The sequence below is a fragment of the Xiphophorus hellerii genome, chromosome 21 (genome assembly GCF_003331165.1).
Source record: "Xiphophorus hellerii strain 12219 chromosome 21, Xiphophorus_hellerii-4.1, whole genome shotgun sequence".
Lineage (NCBI taxonomy): Eukaryota > Metazoa > Chordata > Actinopteri > Cyprinodontiformes > Poeciliidae > Xiphophorus > Xiphophorus hellerii.
The window spans coordinates 6885975-6905405 of NC_045692.1; the positions used below are offsets into that span (position 1 = coordinate 6885975).

Genomic DNA, 19431 nt, shown 5'->3' on the forward strand with positions numbered 1-19431 from the left:
TGTACCTGTGGCACATCTAAAAACTGCAGGACAGCGGCCCTGGAGGACTGGAGTTTGACACACCCCTTTCAGGTCTTTTCATTTTATCTTCATGTTACTATTGAAAAGTTTGAGGATTCATAGTGAAAACAAGCAAATCCAAAGGATAGTCATTAAACAAAACCCGATGAATGGCAAAAAAAAAAAAAGGAAGATTAACAAGACTGTAGGTGAAATAAAATAAGAATTGGAAGAGATTAAAACTTGGAACATACAGGACTTTTTGCACTTCTTAAAATACAAATGCATAACAGAGGCAAATGTGATCACTGCAGTGTACGAAACCACAGAACATGTTATCTGAAATATAACATGTTTATATTCTGAAATATAAAGAGAAGATAGGAGAAAATCTGAAAAATAAGGCAACGTTTAGTATAGATGCAGTGGAAAAAGAATCATTCTAATTTGAGGTTTTCATTACCTTCTAAATGAACCAACAAATGGTTAAAATGTATCACATAATCATACAAATGTACAGAGGTGCACCTATAATATGAGCCCAGATAGAAGTCAACTGTTAGGCCCCGCAGTAAAAGTCTTCCACCTGTTGAATCATTCAATTATATTTAGAAATGTATTGCATTATTAAACAGAGTTTATAGAATTATTTGAATTATCAATGTGGCAAATAATTAGCAACCAGCAGGGCTATCTGAGGGGTGGGTGTAGATAGAAAGCAACTTTAGACAAATTCACGGCCGCTGCATGCCTAGCGCTGACTCAAAAACTAGAGTACATGCATTGATTATCATGTGACCATTACACAAATCTTTACTTTTTGAGATCAAAATGCTAAATGACAAGAAGAGACAGACAATCTGTCGAATTTATTAAAGTTCAGTCAGCCTTTGGAAGAAAAAGCATGATTATCAGAAATAAACAAAAGGCGCTTGCTTTGATGAGTAATCTCCAACTAAGGTGTTGATTTTCAACTAAAACTCCTCCTTTGCTTGTTCCTCATCAGTTCTGGCCGAGTCATTCGCCAGTTGACCGTTAAGGAATGGACCTCACTGCTGGCGCAGAACCCTCCTCTGTAGCTGGTCCCACGAGATGATGATGTGGGCAGGCTCGCACCTGCTTCCAATAAAAAGTGATCACATGTCCCTTGACACATTTCACCGGTAGATCTTTTTGCAGGTAGTGGCAGAGTGGAAGCTCATTTCAGGCTGAAAAGCATTAGGTTTCTCCTTGAAATCAAAGCTTTTCCTCAGTAAGAGTTTGATTTCACCAAAATGGAAAGTGAGGACATGCAGCCTGCTGACATGGATCTGACTGGGGAGTTTTCTGTCTTCAGTCCTTCACTCCAACAGGTAAGGCTTTTCGTAGCCTATTTCTGCTCCAATCAAATCACTTTAGACCGATAACGATGCCATTCTACCTGAAACGTATGTTCATTTTTCTTGAATAGGCTGTGATGTCTTCTGGCGCTGAGCGGCAGATGATGCAAATTTACCTCCGAGTTCGGCCCTTTTCCAAAGAGGAGCTCTCTGGCAACGAGGATCAGGTGCAGTTTAGGCCTCGAGTGACCTTTTCATCTTAGTTCACATCCAAAGACAGTTTAACTGGAGTTCGTTTACTGCCAGAGTTTTAGTTTGCCTGACTTCTTGTCCAGCCAAGGCAAAGGATTTGATGACTCGCGTGTTGCATTGAAGCTGCGTGAATACAGAAGAAATGAAAATTGCTTAACCAAGTGGAGATGCAGACAGATGCTGAGAGATGTAGCCGGTGAGGCAAAAAGTGGGTATGAATTGTTTGCAACGCATAGAGGGCGCCAGGCTTGAGGGGGCGCCAAATAAATGGTAAAATAATTATTTTAGGTCGGCATTTTCTTTATTTAACAGCAGTTTGTGCATTGGAAACTTCCAGATGAGTGCCTATAATGTGTCTGCAAGCACCTCAGAAAGTACCTTATTGTACCCCTATGCAGGCATAGCTATAGGATTGGCCCAATGACTGAGACATGTGGTACTCCACAAGTAACCGCTACATAATTTGTCATTAACATAACACACTGGTATCTTGTTATCAGACAAATATGGTCTAAACTAATCTTGTGCTGTAGGTCCTGACAATGATTTCAAGAATTTGTAGAAGAGTCCTGTCATCTAGTGTATCAAATGTAGCGCTGAGATCTAACAGTAAAAGTACAGATACAAGTTCAATACCTGTGGACTCTTCAGTCCCTTGTCTGGTCGGTCGAAATGAGAAGCCACTGATGAGGAATGCCGAGAATTTCATTGGCGACTTTCACCAGTGCTGTTTCAGTGTTAGAATGGCTTCTATCTTCTAAAGGAAGCTCTTCAAACAGGTCATTATCATGGAAATGGTCACAAATATGATTAGAAACCATTTTTCCCCCTTGAGTTTAAGATACAATTGAAAGACTTGACAATTGACTGGGCCCGTAAGTTATCGAGGCATCTTGAGTAAAGCTTTAATTTTAAATTGTTAAACCGACCCATACCCCTTTTGTCTCTTGTCAGGACTGTGTTGTGATTGACGATGGCCAGACGGTGACTCTGAACGCACCGAAGGGATCTGCCACCATGAAGAGCAGCGAGAAAGGAGTTGGCTTGTCGATCCACAAGTTCTCCTTCTCAAAGGTTTTAAGCAAACTCCGCACCTCTTTCAACATCTATGCATCAGACTTGCCTTCATTTTGCTGCCTTTAGGTTTTTGGACCCCAGACAACACAAGGCGAACTCTTCGAGGACACGGTGAGAAGCCAAGTGTTTGATTTCTTGGCAGGAGAAAATACTTTGATATTCAGCTATGGCGTAACCAACGCTGGGAAAACCTTCACAATCCAAGGTAAGTGTGGAAGCACCCAACCCTCAGTGAATAATCAAGTCCTAAATTCCGGCTTTGAAATCAATTTAGGAACACCAAAAGATCCGGGAATTCTTCCACGGGTGCTGGATGCCGTCTTTAGCTACATCGGAGGTCTTCAGTACGAGGGAATGGACCTAAAGCCATATCTGATGAATGGCGCCCAGTTTCTGGATGCCGACCAAGTCAAGCAGGAGAGAACTGCTAAAATGACCGTTCTTGCTTCAATCAAAGACGTGAAACCTTAGATTTACCTCCAACCTTTTACCAGTCATCTAAAAATGTCTTGGCATCGTCATAACTTCAATGTTCTTGTGCTCCAGGATTGCGATCATCAAAGACTCGGCAGTAGTTCAGAGCCCTCGATCTCTTCAGATATCACTCTTTCATCTTTGTCTTCATCCAACAATCTGACAGGTAGAACCCAACTTGGGGAAAACTAACACTCATTAATTTGCAACTAAAAACTTTCTTTTCTTGGGCTTCCTTTAATTAAAAAAAAAGACATTGGATCTTCAAGTCTGGCATGAAAATCCAATGTGTGTTTGCCAAGATGGTGGCAAACCCTTTCTCTATTTTTTTTATATTATTTTTTGTCACATGGCATCTATTTTTCTTGTTTCCTCTTGGCAGAAACCAGTGGTGACCAGTTTGCCCTGTGGGTGGCGTTCTTTGAAATCTACAACGAGTGTGTGTATGACCTCCTCCAGCCGTCCCAGTCCAAGAAACGCTCCTCTCTCCGCGTGTGTGACGACGGGGCTGGAAATGCTTATGTGAAAGGTGTGAAAAATGTAAATGCAAATGCTACGTTTGACTTTTTGCAGTAACTTAACGGCTCTATATCTGATTGTAAGACCTCAAATGGATTAACATCCAGAACCTGAGTGAAGCCAACAAACTGCTCCAGTTTGGAAATAGAAACAGAAGTGCTGCAACCACTAAGATGAACCAGTCATCCAGCAGAAGGTGAACTATTAAGTTTTTCATCTATTTTGTTGGAATTGGACCTTTAATGGGGTCTGCATGTTTTCTTTCTTTTTTTTTTAGTCACAGTATATTCACCATGAAGTTGCTGAAGATCGATGGACGAACAGTGGAAAGGATTTCTGAGTAAGTAAGGCAGACGAGCCTCAACCAGAGGCTGTTCATTTTCTTTAATTTGACCTTGTTTAATTCATTGTTTTCTAGAAAACTTTTTTTTTTCTGAGATTTTCAATTCAAAATACAAAAATGGCCAAATTTAGTTTAGTTTCAATATAGAACATTATTAGTGACTATTTATACATTTTATTAATTTTGCAATTCTGCTGGCTACTTTTTTTTTTAGATGCCAAACCTATACAAACCGATACCCGTTTCTTGGCCCATATCGGACTGATTTCCAATATTGATACCAGATCAGGACATCCTAACTGCTGGAATTTACATCTCTTAACATGAAAGCTGCAAAATATATTGTTTTTGGTAAATGACTTTCCCAGGTTCTCCCTCTGCGACCTGGCTGGTTTGGAAAGATGCAACAAAGCGAAGACGTTCGGAGAGCGGCTCAAGGAGGCTGGGAACATCAACAATTCCCTCCTTATTTTGGGAAAATGCATCAGCTCCCTCCGTAGTGGTCAGGCTGACGGGTAAAAGGAGTTGGAAGCCCGTTGCCAACCGTTGGGTTTAAATGTACGTTTTCTCTAACTCGGTCAACTTTTGTGTCTCGGTGTCAAGAGCGAAGGTTGCCTACGTTCCGTTCCGAGAAAGCAAACTCACCAAGCTCTTCCAGGCTTTCTTCTGCGGCAAAGGTAGAGCCACGATGATCGTCAACATCAACCAGTGTGCGTCCACTTACGACGACACCCTCCATGTTATGAAGTTCTCTGCCATTGCCAAACAGGTTCAGGCAAGTGGAAACCAAGGTCATTCCCAATTCAAATGAGACTTTATGCAACCAGAGCACTTTTTCCCCAGGTGGTGCAGGTGATTCCAAACAAACCTGCGGAGCCTTCAGTCCCTTGTCTGGTCGGTCGGGATGGGAAGCCACTGATGAGGAATGGCGTTCTGGAGGGCCACCCGTCCGAAGACGAGCTGTTTGAAGAGGACGATCTGGACATGTCTTTGCTGCCACAAAATGTAAAGATAACAACTAGCTTACTTCCACTATCGGATATCTTAACGTTTGTGGCCCTAATGCAAACTCTCGTCTGCATGGGTTTCTCTTTGTAAGGAGCTTCTGAACATAATTGAAAACCTGCGAACTAAATTTCTTGCCGAGCGAAGGAAGAACCTGGTCCAAGAAATGGAAATCCGTAAAGAAATGGGGGACGCCATGCTGCAGCAGCTCCTGGAGAGCGAAGAACTCCGCATGTGTGCTCAGTGCTGTTTAGATTCATCTTGGGTGGTTCAATTTAACAAGCCATTGTTGTATGAAGGTTTTTTTTTTTTTTCTTTTATCCATGAAGCCGGCAGATTGAGGAGCTGAAAGAGAGTTATGCAGAAAAACTGGAGAACACGTTTGAGATGTACAAAGATGTGATCAAGGAGCACGCTTATCAGTGTGCCATGAGCAACCTGGAGGATAACTATGTGCCGCTTGATGAGTTCACTGCTGAACAGGAGAAAGCTGAGGTAATTATTATTTTTGTCTTTTACCCCACAGTGAATTTGAAAAGAGGGGTTTACAGAAATTCACATTGAAAGAACTTTGTAGAAGTGATCCAAACAAAGTCTTTTAAAAACATAAATATATGTACACACACGCAAAGGGGGTGTATATGTTTGTACATTTTTATTTTTTTTTGGTAGGTGCTCAGACGTAAAGTGTCTGAGTTGGAGGACTTGGGAAGATGCGTTTCTCCACTGCTGAGTGTGGATCAGTGGTGTCAGACGGAACCGTTGACGGATCCAGGAGAAACGGGTAAAAAGTTTCCCCTCTCCCATTCTGAGATCTCGAGACGCGTTGACGTCAAATTACTTTTTTGCCCACACAGACGATCGAATCAAACATCTTCGCCAAGAAAACGGCGTCCTTGAGAAAATGTGTGAGGATAATAAACAGGTAACGGTGTCAGAACCTCTGACTCTGAGACTGTTTAAACGCATAATGACGTAGATGTTTGGTCTTCAGTTAATTTTATATTTGGAGAAAAGGTTGGTGGATCTTAACCAAACTCTGCACCACGTCCGGGATGATTTTCTGGAGAAATCGGCTGATGCGGAGGCTCTGCGGAAGACTGTTGACGAACAGGTGAGGCGACGTCGCCATCACGGACAGAGAGTTCAGAAACTTCCCACGGTTGCGGTCGTCTTTTGGGTGCAAATGTTTTGTGCTGTGTCACAACAGTCCAAATCCATGGGAGAGGTTCTGTGCCAGAACGCTGAAAAGGACGAGGAGATCGCCTCGCTTAAGGCTGAAATCGAAAAGCTTTCCCAGAAGTCTCCAGTGCAGCTCAAGACCAGGACCAGGAGAGGCCTGCTGGCCAACATCAAGGAGTCAGTTTCATCCCCTAGGAGGGGCGCGTCCAGCTACAGCCTCGTGAAGCCTCCCAGGACTCCCAAGTGCTGAACGTCCCACCGTCTGTGCTTTGCATAGGTGTTTTTAAATGTTAACTTTGTATCTTAACTAACTCTGCAAAATGTCTGAGTTTCTTGAACTGAAAAGCTCTACAGAAGGTTTCGAATGTAATTCATTTCCAGATCTTGTATTTTTACACTTTAAATGTTTTTGCTTATTAAAATTCTATTGTTGATTCTTGACATTGTAGTCATTGACTCAATTTTATCGCTTTAAAATACCAGAACACGACAATCTCTTCCAAACTGCTCTCCTCACACAAACGTCTTGCTGTTCATTAGGATTAAATTAAAACACAGGTGGACTCTGTTTATTAATGGCAGTGGGAACTCCTAGAATAATTTGACGTCAGACCAGCTTTCTAGTTCAGAAGTCAGAACATGGCGACGCCCGTAAGCATTGTTTGAAATGGCTCCTAAAGCATTTTAAGCTTCACTTAAGTAAACATCACTTTTTAGTTGCTTCCTGTAGGCTAATTCCTTACTTTTGTTGATGCTAGCAGCCGCCATATTGAAACGCAAAGTCCGTCTTACGAATGTAACTGGGGATATTGGGGAGTTGCTCCCATTCTCCCACTGGAAAATCTGACTTCAGAGGATGTTTTTTATTTTTTTGTCCTACTGGGCAGTCTGAGTTTCCCAGTACAACAGGAATGCAGCATAACTTGGTGACTTTGGACAGAGCTGTATTTTACTGGATTGTAACATAATCAGGGCCGGCTTTACACTGATTTGGTCCCTGGGCTGGATCCAGTTTTGGTGCCCAATCCTCTAAGGAAAATGTATTTTAATAGTGCATATTATAGTAATTAAAAGCAGATATGTCAATAGGTAGGCAGTAACTCCATGTTGTTACCAAAGACTGGTAACTTTATCATTTTTAAAGACTTGAATATTGTTTGTATTCATAAAAATTCCAAAATCCTAATACACCTTGCCTAATTTGGGCAGTTAAGCTTTGGAATACAATGTTTCCAAAATATGTATTCATAAAAATAAAAAAGAGAAAAATTGGGACCTTGGGCTGCTACCCCTGTAAGCCCTCTCTAAAGTCTGGCCTAGATAATCAATGTGTTGGACTAAAGGTGGAAATATTCATAAGTTACAACTCCACCACTACTTTTTGTTTTTCTTTTACTGCACACTTATTTCTATTTTTCCCAAGCAGATGCGCTATACTACGAACCCTAGCCGTGGGACGACAGCGTGAAGTGCAGCACGTTGACCTTCACAGATGAGTGATGGAGGTGTAGCCTGCATGGAGCGCTTGAGGTAAGGGAGCCAAGCCTCCTCGGTCAGTGAAAGGACCATCGTGGCTCAGGCTGCCAGCTGCTCTCCTGTCTCTCGGTGATGGTTAATGAGATTAGCAGTCCGTCTTAGCCTGCGTCAGTGCAAAGGGGTCAATCACTGGATTATAATCTTGCTTAAGAGTTGCTTCAGTTTAATATACTTTTTTTTTTCTCTTTATTGCTTTCACTTTCCAAAGCATGTTCAGCACGTACGATTGCACTTTATCCGCAGATGGGGGTGCTTCTCTCTGCAACATGCTTCGCCTCGGGACCGAGCGCGTCCGGGCCCTCTGGCGCTGAATGAAGCATCTTCCAGGGAGAGAAGAGGAGCCGGGGAAGCTGGAGAAGTGAAGGGCAGTGGGGGCCGAGATCTCGCCTGCTGTGGCAGAGTCTGAGACTCTGTGCGAATCATCCCCATGCCACTTGTAAATAACAAAGTTGGCGATGACTGCGCGGCGAGCGGAGACAAGGCTTTGGCCGATGGAAAGGCGCTGGTGGACTCGTTGATGAAGGTAAGCCGCAGCAGGCTTTTATTCATGCTTTTATGGCTGAAGTTAATGCTGTGACCCAGTTCTAGCATGTCAGGTTCTACCAAAAATAATAAAGTCTTTGTGAAATTATTTTAGATGTTTGATCTTAAAACTTAGCCCCAAAAAGAATGGAAATATTTGTAAAAAAAAAAAAAAAATTTTAACATAGTTTGCTATTTTAAGTTCATCCTCACTCTCTCACTATGCCCAGACATGAACATACACAAAAACAGAAACAAATCTTCCCCCCCGCAGCTAAAAGAGCACTCTCTTTGAAAAGAATCCCCCGGTCCAGTGCATCTTTGTGGCTCCTCTATTAGCTAATGTCATGGTCCTGCCATACAATTCTGCCCCCACACTTATCAAATATTGAATTTTTTTCTTTTTTTTTTTGTAAACATTTTCTTGTAGTTTTGTCTATTACTTTTAAGTTTAAGCATATTTAAATAATGATTTTATATCTTCCTGCTTAATGAAATAAATGGTGTTGGTGCTGAGACCATCTTCATGTCGCCAATAAAAAATATATATATATGCAACGTAAAATTAAATTTTAAAACATGTTACATGAACGGACTTTTCCTCTGATTACTGTCATCTCTGATTAACCATGCATTAAAATGTTACTATATTTTATGTAACATACTTTAGTGATTAAATTGAACAAAAATCGATTGTATAAATAAAGAGTTATCGTGTTGCATCACAAAAAAAAAAAAGGGGGCCTCTTGTACTCTGGTCCACAAGGTTGTTTTGGCTTATCTAGAAATAGATCCACGATAATGAGATTATATCTAATATTTTTAATGAATGAAACCATGGCTGCTAATCACCTGAGGTCAAGCTAATGGTTCTTTATAAAACCCACGAACTGTACGACGATTATCACACCAGACAAACTGTAGCTTTTTTTTTCAGATTAACTAGATCCTTGGAAATTCAGTTAGCCATTTTTTGTCAATGAAATGTTGCCTTTACAAGTCCAAATGTTTATAATATGTATTATAGTTTCACTGCACTGACTAAAGTTGTCGTAGGGACGTCTTTGGGACATCGGCATTGCTGATTATATAGTTGCTAAGACGACTAATAGACAACATTTAACGGAGATTAGTGGTGCTGTGGTTCACGTGACGTGAAAACCCACCGCATATCAGTGCCTACCTACAGCACCTCGCAAAAATATTCACACCCCTTGAACTTTTTTTTTTTTAGCATTTTGTCACATTACAACCACAGACCTCAGTGTATTTATTCAAGACTTTATGTGAAAGAGCAACAGAAAGTACTGCAAATTTCTGAAGAGGAAGTAAATGAATGCACACTACTTATTTATCAGACTTCTTCGATAAAAATCTGAAAAGTGTGGCTCTCTTTGTGTTTGGAAATCGGATATCCAGAGTTCCCAGTCGGGGATGCGACAAGAACATTCTTCGTACTGAGACGGTACGAGTTCAGCGATCAATAAGGCAGCTGCCTGTTTAAAACATAGAAGAAGTCACAATTAGAAACTATTTACCAGCACTTCGACTGGTTTTTAGAGTTTTTTTAAGCGCACATCACCCTAAAAACACCATGCCCACTGTGAAATGTGGCTGTGGCAGCATCATGTTCTCAGGATGCTTTTCTTCACGGGGAAGCTGGCCAGAGTTGATAGATGAAGATGGATGAAGACAATGGGAAAAAAACATGAAGCCAGAGCTACTGTGGAGTAGTTTAGATCAAAACATGTTCTTGTGTTAGAATGGCTCAGTCAAAGTCCAAACCCAAATCCAGTTGCAAAGGTTTGAAAACTGATATTTAAAGATGCTCTCTATTTAGTCAGACTGACCTTAAGCTTTAAAATAAAAAGCATAAATAAATTAAGAAAAACATTTGGTTTCTAGGTGTGCAAAGTTGGAGATATGGACCAAGATACAGCTGTAATTACTTAGTGGTTTGATATAGTATGGATTCAGGGAGAATTAATACAGAGGCACGCCAGACTTCTCAGGTTTCCTTTTATAAAAAATTTTTAAAAAGACTTATTTTTCTATAAAACAATTATGAGCTACTTTTAATATTACATACCATTCTACTGAAATATATCAAGGGTTTGTGGTTGGAAATCAGGAGAAGTTCAAAAGATGTCTAAACATGGCGGCTGTTTGAATTGTTAGTTCCCAGGTGAAACAATAACTAAACCAAACACAAATATATGAACACTAATGTATACTGACTCACTTTTCTGTGGAGAATAAGTTTTCTCTAATGTGAATTTTTTCTTGTTTATAATCGCTGAAATTCAGCGTCTGTGTGTGTGTGTGTGTGTGTGTGTACTTGTTTTTGTTATCATAAAGGGTCCGAACCACGGGAGTCCACCACAAAGAGGGGCCCTGTGTCTTCGTGGGGCCCAAAATCCTGTGTGTGTGGTGTGACAGGAATCTTTAATTTTGTTGTCTTTTAAGAAAAAGTGCAACCAAAGACTAGGTTTGCAACAACAGTTGCTCTGTTTTTAACATGTAATGTTGTTTTATGTGCTGTCCTTGATTATACAAGTTCAAATTGAATTGAGTTGACGATATAAATCCCTCTTTTTCTTTCTCTCTCTCTCTCTCTTTCTCGCTCAGGTTGTGGCTTGCTACCGGCATTTAGCCTCATGTGTGGGTGGGTGCACAGACAGCCTGCAGCTCCGCGACGAGTTGAGGCAAACGAGAGAAAAGGCCCAAAAGTTGGCCGAGGACGTCTGCCACCACCTGACCTCACACCTCAGGGACAAGAGCCTGCCCGATGGACAGCGCAAGGAGATGGAGCTCCTCTGGGTGGCCTTCTCCGCCTGCCTGGAGCTGCTGCACGTTGACATGTGCAAAGTTTTGAACATCAGCGGCATTGTCTCGCTGGCCGACTCTGCGTCCCTTGTGCACACTGGCCTGGAAGGTAGGTATCTGAATGCGTCACTTTCTCAAACATGTTTTGCATGTATGAGAAACCACTCAAAACACGGCTTAAACAGAGATTGGTTGAATTTGTTGCATTACTTTACACTCACTGTTTGACACCAACAGTATCAAATCATCTAAGACCAAAGTTTTAGATGAGTTAACACCATTAGAGAGTGAGGATGTTAAAATGAAAGTTTCAAGTTGGCACTTGAATTCAGATGCTGCCGTGGTAACAGCAGGAAGCTGCAGTTTAGGAGTGCTCCCCTCAGGCTTAAACATGATCAACAAGTAGTTGTTGTAAGAACAACTATTTGTTCTCATGAAAACTTTTCATAGTTTTTATGTTCAAAACAACTGTGAAAGGAAGTTACAGCACGGTTTGTTGACCTTTGCCCCACAGGAGGATGCAGTGACGTAGCGGCCCGGGCCCTGAGTTTGCCCGACCTGAACCAGGTGCGGACGGATTCCCTCCCTGCCGGCCTCGAGAGCCAGGAGCGCAGCACCATGGAGCTAGAGATCGGCCAAATTGACCGCATGATCGACGACATGGAGATGAAAGTCAACGTGCTGCGCTGGATGGTGGAGCCCCACGGGCCGCTGTACGCAGACCCCCTCAGCAGCACTGACAGCGCCTCCATGGCTCTGCTGTCCGTAGACGAGGAGCAGCAGGCCCCCACATCTCAGCCCTTGTGCCAGCGGAGCCACATGTTTGTGCTCTTACTGCTGCTTGGTGTTTTTTTTGTAGCGTCCACTTTATCTCTCTGTATTTTCTTTTTCTCGTGAGCAAGACCTTAACAAATTTCAATCGTTCATCTTCTTCTGAAGGTGAGGAAAAAATACTCAACAGCTTATTTGTGTAAACAGTGTACCAGACTTAATCCAGATGCAAGCTAGCATACAATTTTTTACACTACATCTAACTAAATGCTTTTTTTTTTTTAATTTTAAAATAGCTTAGGACTTGATTCGTAATCTGAAATTGAGTATAGCCCAGATGGTGAATTTCCATTTTGTTCTCTGCTGTCTGAATTGATCAGTAACAGGTTGGAAAAATCAACTAAATTGTCTCCTGAAGTTGGACGTCCCCGAACGACCCTGAACACAGCATCCAATATGGCTGCTGCACATTAACTTGTTAAATCAATAACACATACTGTATATGTAGCATTGTCACATTTTTTTGTAAAAATATTCCTCTAGGGCCAAAATTAAATCATCTATTATTGCTAGCTTCCAAGGCCAATAACTGTTAGCCTGGTTACTAAAACCACATTCGATTTGTCCTCAAGTTAGACACTGTGGGTTTCTAGCTGAAAACCAAAATCAAGCACATCCTTAAAATCTGAATTTGTTTGTCTCTAACAGCTACAAATGCAACATATCTGCCACAGATGTGCAAATTTGTGACAGTTGCCGTAAATAAGCTAGTTATTGATAAGAACTTTTGACAGTTTGTGTCTTGTCAAACCTTTGGTGCACATAGAGAAATGGTGGAAATCTATTTTTCCAAACATGTCCTTTCAATGTTATGAACACACTGAATGAAGAGAAACACGCGATTGACAGCTTGTGTTGCTACTAGCAGTTGACAATAAACCAAAGAGCAAATCTCACTGGAAATCCCACAGATTTTCCTGCTCCTATCTGAGCCGCGGTGCAGTTCGCAGGGATATCATTCCCAGATCCAAGTCCTTACTTTCAAAGGAAACTGGAGCCAAGGTTTGGTTTTTCTCTGTTAAATGTAAAAAATTAAGACAGAAAAGCTAACATTTCTGTACATTTTGCTTAATGATTTGAGAAAATAAAGAAGCTAGAATGACACTTGCAACTTATTTTTCTGATTGCCAATGTAAGTACATACAGTAGGTGCTTATGCTCAGTAGAGGATGTAATAATTTGTCTTTTTTTGTATATAAACTGAAGGACTACAATGATATAAATACATTTACTGTGGATTATAAAAGTATAAAGTTTGACAAAACCCTGTTGTCGGTTTTTTTTTGTTGCTCTTGTTGCTTTTCCCAATTGAATAAGATCTACTTTTGAAATGAGGTTTCATTAAAGCAAAATAAGATAATTCTGCTGTAGATGATTCTCCTGGCATCTTCGTTTTGTTTTAATCCAGACCAGTCGGCCCAGCGAGCGCACCACCAACGCGGGAGAGCGTTTAACATTTATGAACCTTTAAATTGTTGTACTAGCACTGGGAACATGCAACAGGATTCCTGTCAGAGAAAGAAATAAAAAAAACAGTGTAAACATTGGTCATTGAGTTTTGTTATGTCGTGTATTATTTTTTAATTAACCAGTTACTGTTATTGTGTAGGTTTTGCAGTTCTAGACAAATTAGTAATTATTATGGGTAAGGGCAAATATGTCTCTTTGGATTCAAATGATTGCTAATGCTTGATCTATACAGGGAAAATGTACAATAGGAATATTCATTCTGTGTTGCTGTACTGTATTATGAAAGCTTCGATTTAGGTAATTCTGAAGAATTTTAGGTATCACTTCTCAGTCCCCACCTTTGAAATGAACCACATTTCCAATGTCCTCATGGTGTACAATGAAAGAAGATTAGACAAATAGTTTAGTAAATACTTTTAGCAATTTATCTGCAGAAGCGGAACCTATAGACAGATGTTCACGTCTTCTAGGCTTAGCGATCATGTTGTCCAGATGTTCTTTATGCGTTCACCTCCTGTAAGCACAGGAATTACTACATATTTAAATATGAAATATAGGTCTACATAAGTATAAATATAGCTTTCTTTGTGTTTGAAATATTGGGAAAAGTCTGGCATAATTTTAAAATATATTTGTAATCATACAAACTGCAATTTCAAACGTCTTCTTTCAGAGCGTGTTGTGCGCTTTATTTTGACAGGCGAGGCAGGAAGTTTGCATGGTATACACATCAAACTTGATCAACAATGGCTCGTTTACTGGGTGAAATGCGGCGATGACCAAACGAAAAGGCGACATCAACACTTCGGAGATTTTGAACAGACGGAGGTTCCGCCTTGGGCAGGACTTTCTGCACAACGACGCAAACCTTGACCATGGTGCTGAAGCAGCAGCCGCTGAAGCTCTTCCGTCTGAGCCAATCACAGAGGCGCTTTGACCCCACTACTTTAATCCACGACACCGCTGGCAGGTTTGCAGCAGCACTGGCATCGAGCATTTCCCCGGTTCTGTTGAGTCTGACAGCTGGCAGCACCTCAGTTATCACCGCTACATCTGCGTCTAACTGTGAGCCGCAGCCACTGACATGGAGAGGAGCTCCAGGACGGAAGGTTACGGGTTTCTCTGCCCTGACAAACATGTCCGTACGAGGTAAAGCTGCTAGCTTGTACGGTCACTGAGTTTATTCTGGTCTAAAATGTGATAACATGCAGTATTGAGCCTACTCTGGACAATTAAAACTCCTAACACGGAAGTTTCACTTTGTTTAAAACGTAAGTTTTGAACGCGTACGGAAGGTTTTTCAAAATAAAAGCTCTTTAGGTCAGTTGAGGTCACATTGATGACTTCATGACATAAAGAGCTTAAAAGACATGTTTTCCGAGGTTAGCCATTTCGTGAATGCCTCAATATCTATTAGTCAGCACACGCGGGCTACTTCAAAGCCTTTTTGCTGTTTTAATATCAACCCATAACCATATAACACATTTTGTTTCCATAACACAAACTTATTGCTCCCATTCCAGGTGTGTTTGTGCAACAATTTACAAAACTAAATCAAATTTAAATATTCATCCACTCCTGTACCCAGCTGAATGTTAAATATAAATATAATTTTTTAAAAAGATATATTTGGTTTTGTTTTTTTCCCCCCTTCAGAACTGAATACCTCCTCCAGGGTCTTCCAATACGATCTGAAACCAGACATACCGAAAGCCGAAGGCCGCAAGCTGTTTTTTGACACTCACGCAGTTGTGCGACTCCTTGAGGAAAACGGTTTGTTCGGATATTGCAAAACATGCAACTTGCATGTTTTTGAAGTGTTGAATTATTACTTTTTTAAAAATGTAAACCAGTAATTGTAATTTCCATTTATATATATATGTATGTATGTATATGTATGATTAGGATTCAGCCCTCAGCAAGCTGAAGTGTTGGTTAAAGTTCTGATCGGGACGACAAACTCCAACATGGATTTGGTTTATACTGACATGGTGACCAAAGTGCAACAGGTGAGACCCTATAAGACTGATTATGCACGCCATATTTAACAAGCACTAAATGAATGGGTATCCAAACTTTTTTTGCCAAAAAGGTCAAGCTGAAAGAAGTCTGGGGGGGGTCACAAACTTTTTAGTATTTTTATTTTTAATAATAATTGCAAAAACTATCTTATCTTTTCATTTTTACCTGAAAACTAAACATGACGGCAGTCACATTTCTCCAGGTAAGTGATGGATAACACAAACAAAATGCTTTATGGGTTTGCCAGATAAAAAAAAATTCTAATAATAACAACAACAAACTGTATCCTAATTTTTTTCATGTTGATCATATTTTTCTACATTTTTTGTTTGTCTTTTTGGCAACCAGAACAGTACATGGCTCACTCTTGCTTCATTTTGAATAGTTCATTGAACAGGGATGCCCAAGTCTACATTTGAGTAAAAATGGTTGTTTTTACAAAAAAAAATTACATCAAATTAAAAGCAAAAAAACTTGTGTTGCACCTTACATTTTCCATTTTAGTATCCTAATTTGTCTGTTTTTTTTTTGAAAGGCTGCATCCTAACATTGTTTTTAAATCTGTATCCACTTCCTGAACTGGCAAATCCAAATTTAGGCTATTCTTGATTTCTGATCAAGGGCCACCCAAAGTCGTTTCAAGGGCCACACATGGCCCGCGGCCCGCACTTTGGACACCCCTGCAATAAGTCTTCCCCCCAACCCCCAACTTTGTGTTTATTTTTGCAATTGAATCATGACTGTTTTATGTTACACACACATTAAACAGAGTACGATGCCAACTAAATTGTATTGGACTGCCATGTGCACCAACGACAATCAAAGTCGCTTTTTAATTGTTCTGTGTATTTTTTTTTTTTTACAGGAAATCATGTTGCAGCAAGTAATGTCTAAAATAGCAGTTGTAAAAAAGGACATGATTATCCTTGAGAAGAGCGAGTTCTCCACTCTTCTCACAGAAAATGAGGTAAAAAGCGATTATCGAGCTTTTTTGACCTACCTTTGTGCTCAAACCAGCTGGTTTACAACATGAACCAAAGCTTATCTTGCTTTTTTGGTAGAGATTCATCTAAATGACTGTGGAGTGTTTCGTGTTACGTTTCTGGTCTGACGGCTTCGGTAAATTTTTGTTGTTGTTGCTATTTCTCAGAAACTCAAGATCCAGTTGTTCCAGCTCAAAGGCCAGCTGGCTGTGAGTGCTTATGTGTATTTTCTTTTTAAACCTGTTGTTTTATTAACACCTTCATAGAAACCGTGTAAAGAAAATGGGTTTTAATTTAGTTCTTTTTAATTAAAACTCGGCAATATTTCCCCCCCTCTGGTTTTCCCCCTCCTCTCCCGCCCGGCAGGATGTGATGAACAAAGTACGCTCGAATAATATTTTGGACCTGAATTTGGAGAAAAGCCGCGCAAAAGAGCTGGTGAGTTTTACAGCCGGGTTCAGACAAATTTCTCTAAAGTATTTAGATCTATACTAAATATGGCAAACTGATTAATAAACACTCACTAAACACTCTTGGCTCTCTTCAAAAATAGTCAGAAAATGCTGATTTCAGTCAGAGCTACGCACATCTAGGCAGATTTGTAGGTGATTTAGATGATTTCCCCCAAATCTTTCCCTTTGAAGGAACTTAAAATGTTTATTGCATAAGAAAACATTTTTGAAAAGTTACAGCAGCATTTTCCTCATCACTGACAGAGATATCACTGGATTTATTTATTGAGGTAAATATTCCTTTGGCTCTCAGTTATTAATGTTTAATGAAATTATTTTAATGAAACAGTCTTTTTCCACTAATAAATAAAGTTCATGTTGACCTTTCCCGGTATTGTTGTCTCTCTGTGTCTTAAGGATAATTGCTTTAATCCGGTTTAGCTCCGGATGTAAACACGACATTTGTTGCCAGTTAAAAACAGATTCGAAAACCTGGCCTGGACTTCGACATCAGACATGTTTGTGGTTAAAGCTTGGCATTCAAATATGGTGGCTGAACATTAGTTTTACTGCTATTTTTAATTTTTTTTACTAATAGAGACCAGGGATTCTGCTTTCAAAGTCTGAATTTATGAGTTTTAGGCTTAAAAATTGGGTTAATATAACTTAATCCAGATCCTCAGCCTACTCTCTGCTCCAGTACAGATTAAAATGTCAGCATCACGTTCTGTATGTGGCAAAAGTCTGTTAATTACCCATTTATTTAATCTAGGCATGGCAGCATTAAAACATTAAACCTAAAATCTTCTTATTTCCAGAAAGCAGGACATGAGAAGAAGCTTCTGGAAACGAGAACTGAAATTCTGGAAATGGTTTGTATATATTTTAAAATGCTATAAACATGCAGTTTTTTAAAACATATTATTTATTGTATTTGTTCCAATTGCATTTTTGTACAGACGGCAGAGCAGGATCGCCATCTAACCCAAATAAACATGAAAATAGACACTGAAGTAGCCGGTCTGAAAACCATGCTGGAGTCTCATAAACTGGATACCATCAAATATCTTGCTGGTAGGAAATTGTAATTTATTGGAGTTAGGAAAAATGTGCCAGTGTTTTGGAATCTTTCAACACTAAAAACAAAACAAAAAAAAATAATTCAGAAATGTTGCCATTATTTTCAATTTTCAAGAGAAGACGAGGACATTTGTGATTTGGGAAAGTTGAAAATGTCTGAGAGGAAACTCAGAAATTGTGAGATTAATCTCAGAGATTTTCTAGAAAAAACAAGGACATTTTTTAAGTTTTTAGATTTTTGAAACTCAGAAATTTCCCTGCTTTTTTCCCCCTAAAAAATAATTTCTGAGTGTTTTTTGCCAAAAAACTCCATTGTTTTTGTTGTTGTTTTTTTGTTGTTTTTTTTTTTTCAACAATGGTCCTAATACACTATAGTATTCATAAGTGCTTAAATTTCAGGAACCCATTTGGGGCCTCTGGAAAATAATCTACTTAATATTTTTTCAATAAAGTAATTATTCCAATTAAATGAATAATTTTCTCTAATCTATTTCAGTCCAACAATCGTTATGTGACCTCTTCAGTGATGCAACCAGAAAGACTGTTGTACATGTAATCAGACACTGCCTTCTTCATGCTTTCTCTTGCTCTTTAATAATGACTTCTTCCCGTTTGTCTTTATCCTCCAGGTTCGGTGTTCACCTGCCTCACTGTGGTTTTGGGTTTTTATCGTATTTGGATGTGAGAGAAAGTTAACGGCGACTACTGTCGATTGCAACGATGCCGACAGAGAAGCCAAGGAACTTATACCAGCTAAAGAGCAGCTGTTTCATGACGAATCTCAATTATGTCATTTCATTCCCATTCTTTTTTTTTATTTATGGACAATCCAAAAATTGTGGCGTCTAAAAAAAAAAAAAACAGTTCTTATTTTTACGCTTTTTGGTTTCAGTTAATAACATATTCTCTTTCTTTCACTAATACTTTGCATTTCCTACCTGTAAAAACCAGTTGTGTGTTACTTACAATGGTTTTAAGTTTCTCTACAGTGATAGATACATTTATTTCCTACCGGTATTTATTCATAATGACGGCTTATTTCCTCTGCACACTCAAGACAACAAAAACAACTCAAATGATATTGTGATGTACTGAAAGTACAAGAAATTTCCACGTACCTGTAATTGAATAGTGATGAACTCTTAGTGATATCATTATTTTGTTTTAGTGAATCTCATCTCATCATCAGTAAAACCTTTTGACGATTATAAATGTATTACGAGTAGGTGCATATTAGTTATTCTGCTGGTAGAAGTTGTACTTTTATTTTAATTTTATTTTTTACAAAGTTTCAACAAAGCCAATTCTGTAATCGAATCATTTTAAAAAGTAAGTATATTTTTGTACCCTATGCATGTTTTTATGCATATCACGCTGTACATGTTATATTACTAATGTCTGTTGAATTCATTTTCTGATGATGTTTATTTAATTAAAATAAAGTTGCAATTGACCAAACTCTGGTGGTGTCGCCCACGAGTTGTCGATATGCTGTACAGTATAAATACTTTTTTTGTCAAGTATGGCAGAGCTTGGAA

General features: G+C 39.5%; 3 protein-coding genes across 4 annotated transcripts; all 3 read left to right on the plus strand.

Annotated features, from left to right (window-relative positions):
- Nucleotides 1–39: 39 nt before the first annotated feature.
- On the plus strand, nt 40–6612 carry LOC116711514 (kinesin-like protein KIF20A). Its single transcript, XM_032550840.1, has 18 exons — nt 40–1352; nt 1451–1546; nt 2526–2645; nt 2715–2853; nt 2923–3107; nt 3195–3288; nt 3505–3651; nt 3726–3837; nt 3919–3981; nt 4353–4499; nt 4588–4753; nt 4828–4989; nt 5084–5223; nt 5319–5484; nt 5662–5773; nt 5847–5914; nt 5984–6103; nt 6200–6612. Exons 1-18 carry the CDS (start codon nt 1275–1277, stop codon nt 6419–6421), a joined length of 2337 nt encoding a protein of 778 aa, XP_032406731.1. The 5' UTR covers nt 40–1274; the 3' UTR covers nt 6422–6612.
- Nucleotides 6613–7746: 1134 nt separating this feature from the next.
- Nucleotides 7747–12470, plus strand: rgs9bp (regulator of G protein signaling 9 binding protein). The gene is made up of 3 exons (XM_032550838.1): nt 7747–8230; nt 10858–11164; nt 11570–12470. The coding sequence occupies exons 1-3, from the start codon at nt 8135–8137 to the stop codon at nt 11950–11952; spliced, it is 786 nt and encodes a 261-aa protein (XP_032406729.1). The 5' UTR covers nt 7747–8134; the 3' UTR covers nt 11953–12470.
- A 1582-nt stretch (nt 12471–14052) lies between these two features.
- On the plus strand, nt 14053–19173 carry mcur1 (mitochondrial calcium uniporter regulator 1). 2 transcript variants are annotated; one of them, XM_032551388.1, is made up of 9 exons: nt 14053–14505; nt 15013–15129; nt 15262–15365; nt 16244–16345; nt 16529–16570; nt 16728–16799; nt 17632–17685; nt 17773–17887; nt 18523–19173. In XM_032551388.1, exons 1-9 carry the CDS (start codon nt 14232–14234, stop codon nt 18576–18578), a joined length of 936 nt encoding a protein of 311 aa, XP_032407279.1. In that variant the 5' UTR covers nt 14053–14231; the 3' UTR covers nt 18579–19173. The 2 variants fall into 2 exon arrangements, with proteins under 2 accessions (XP_032407279.1, XP_032407281.1); XM_032551390.1 differs by lacking the exon at nt 16244–16345.
- Nucleotides 19174–19431: the final 258 nt, after the last annotated feature.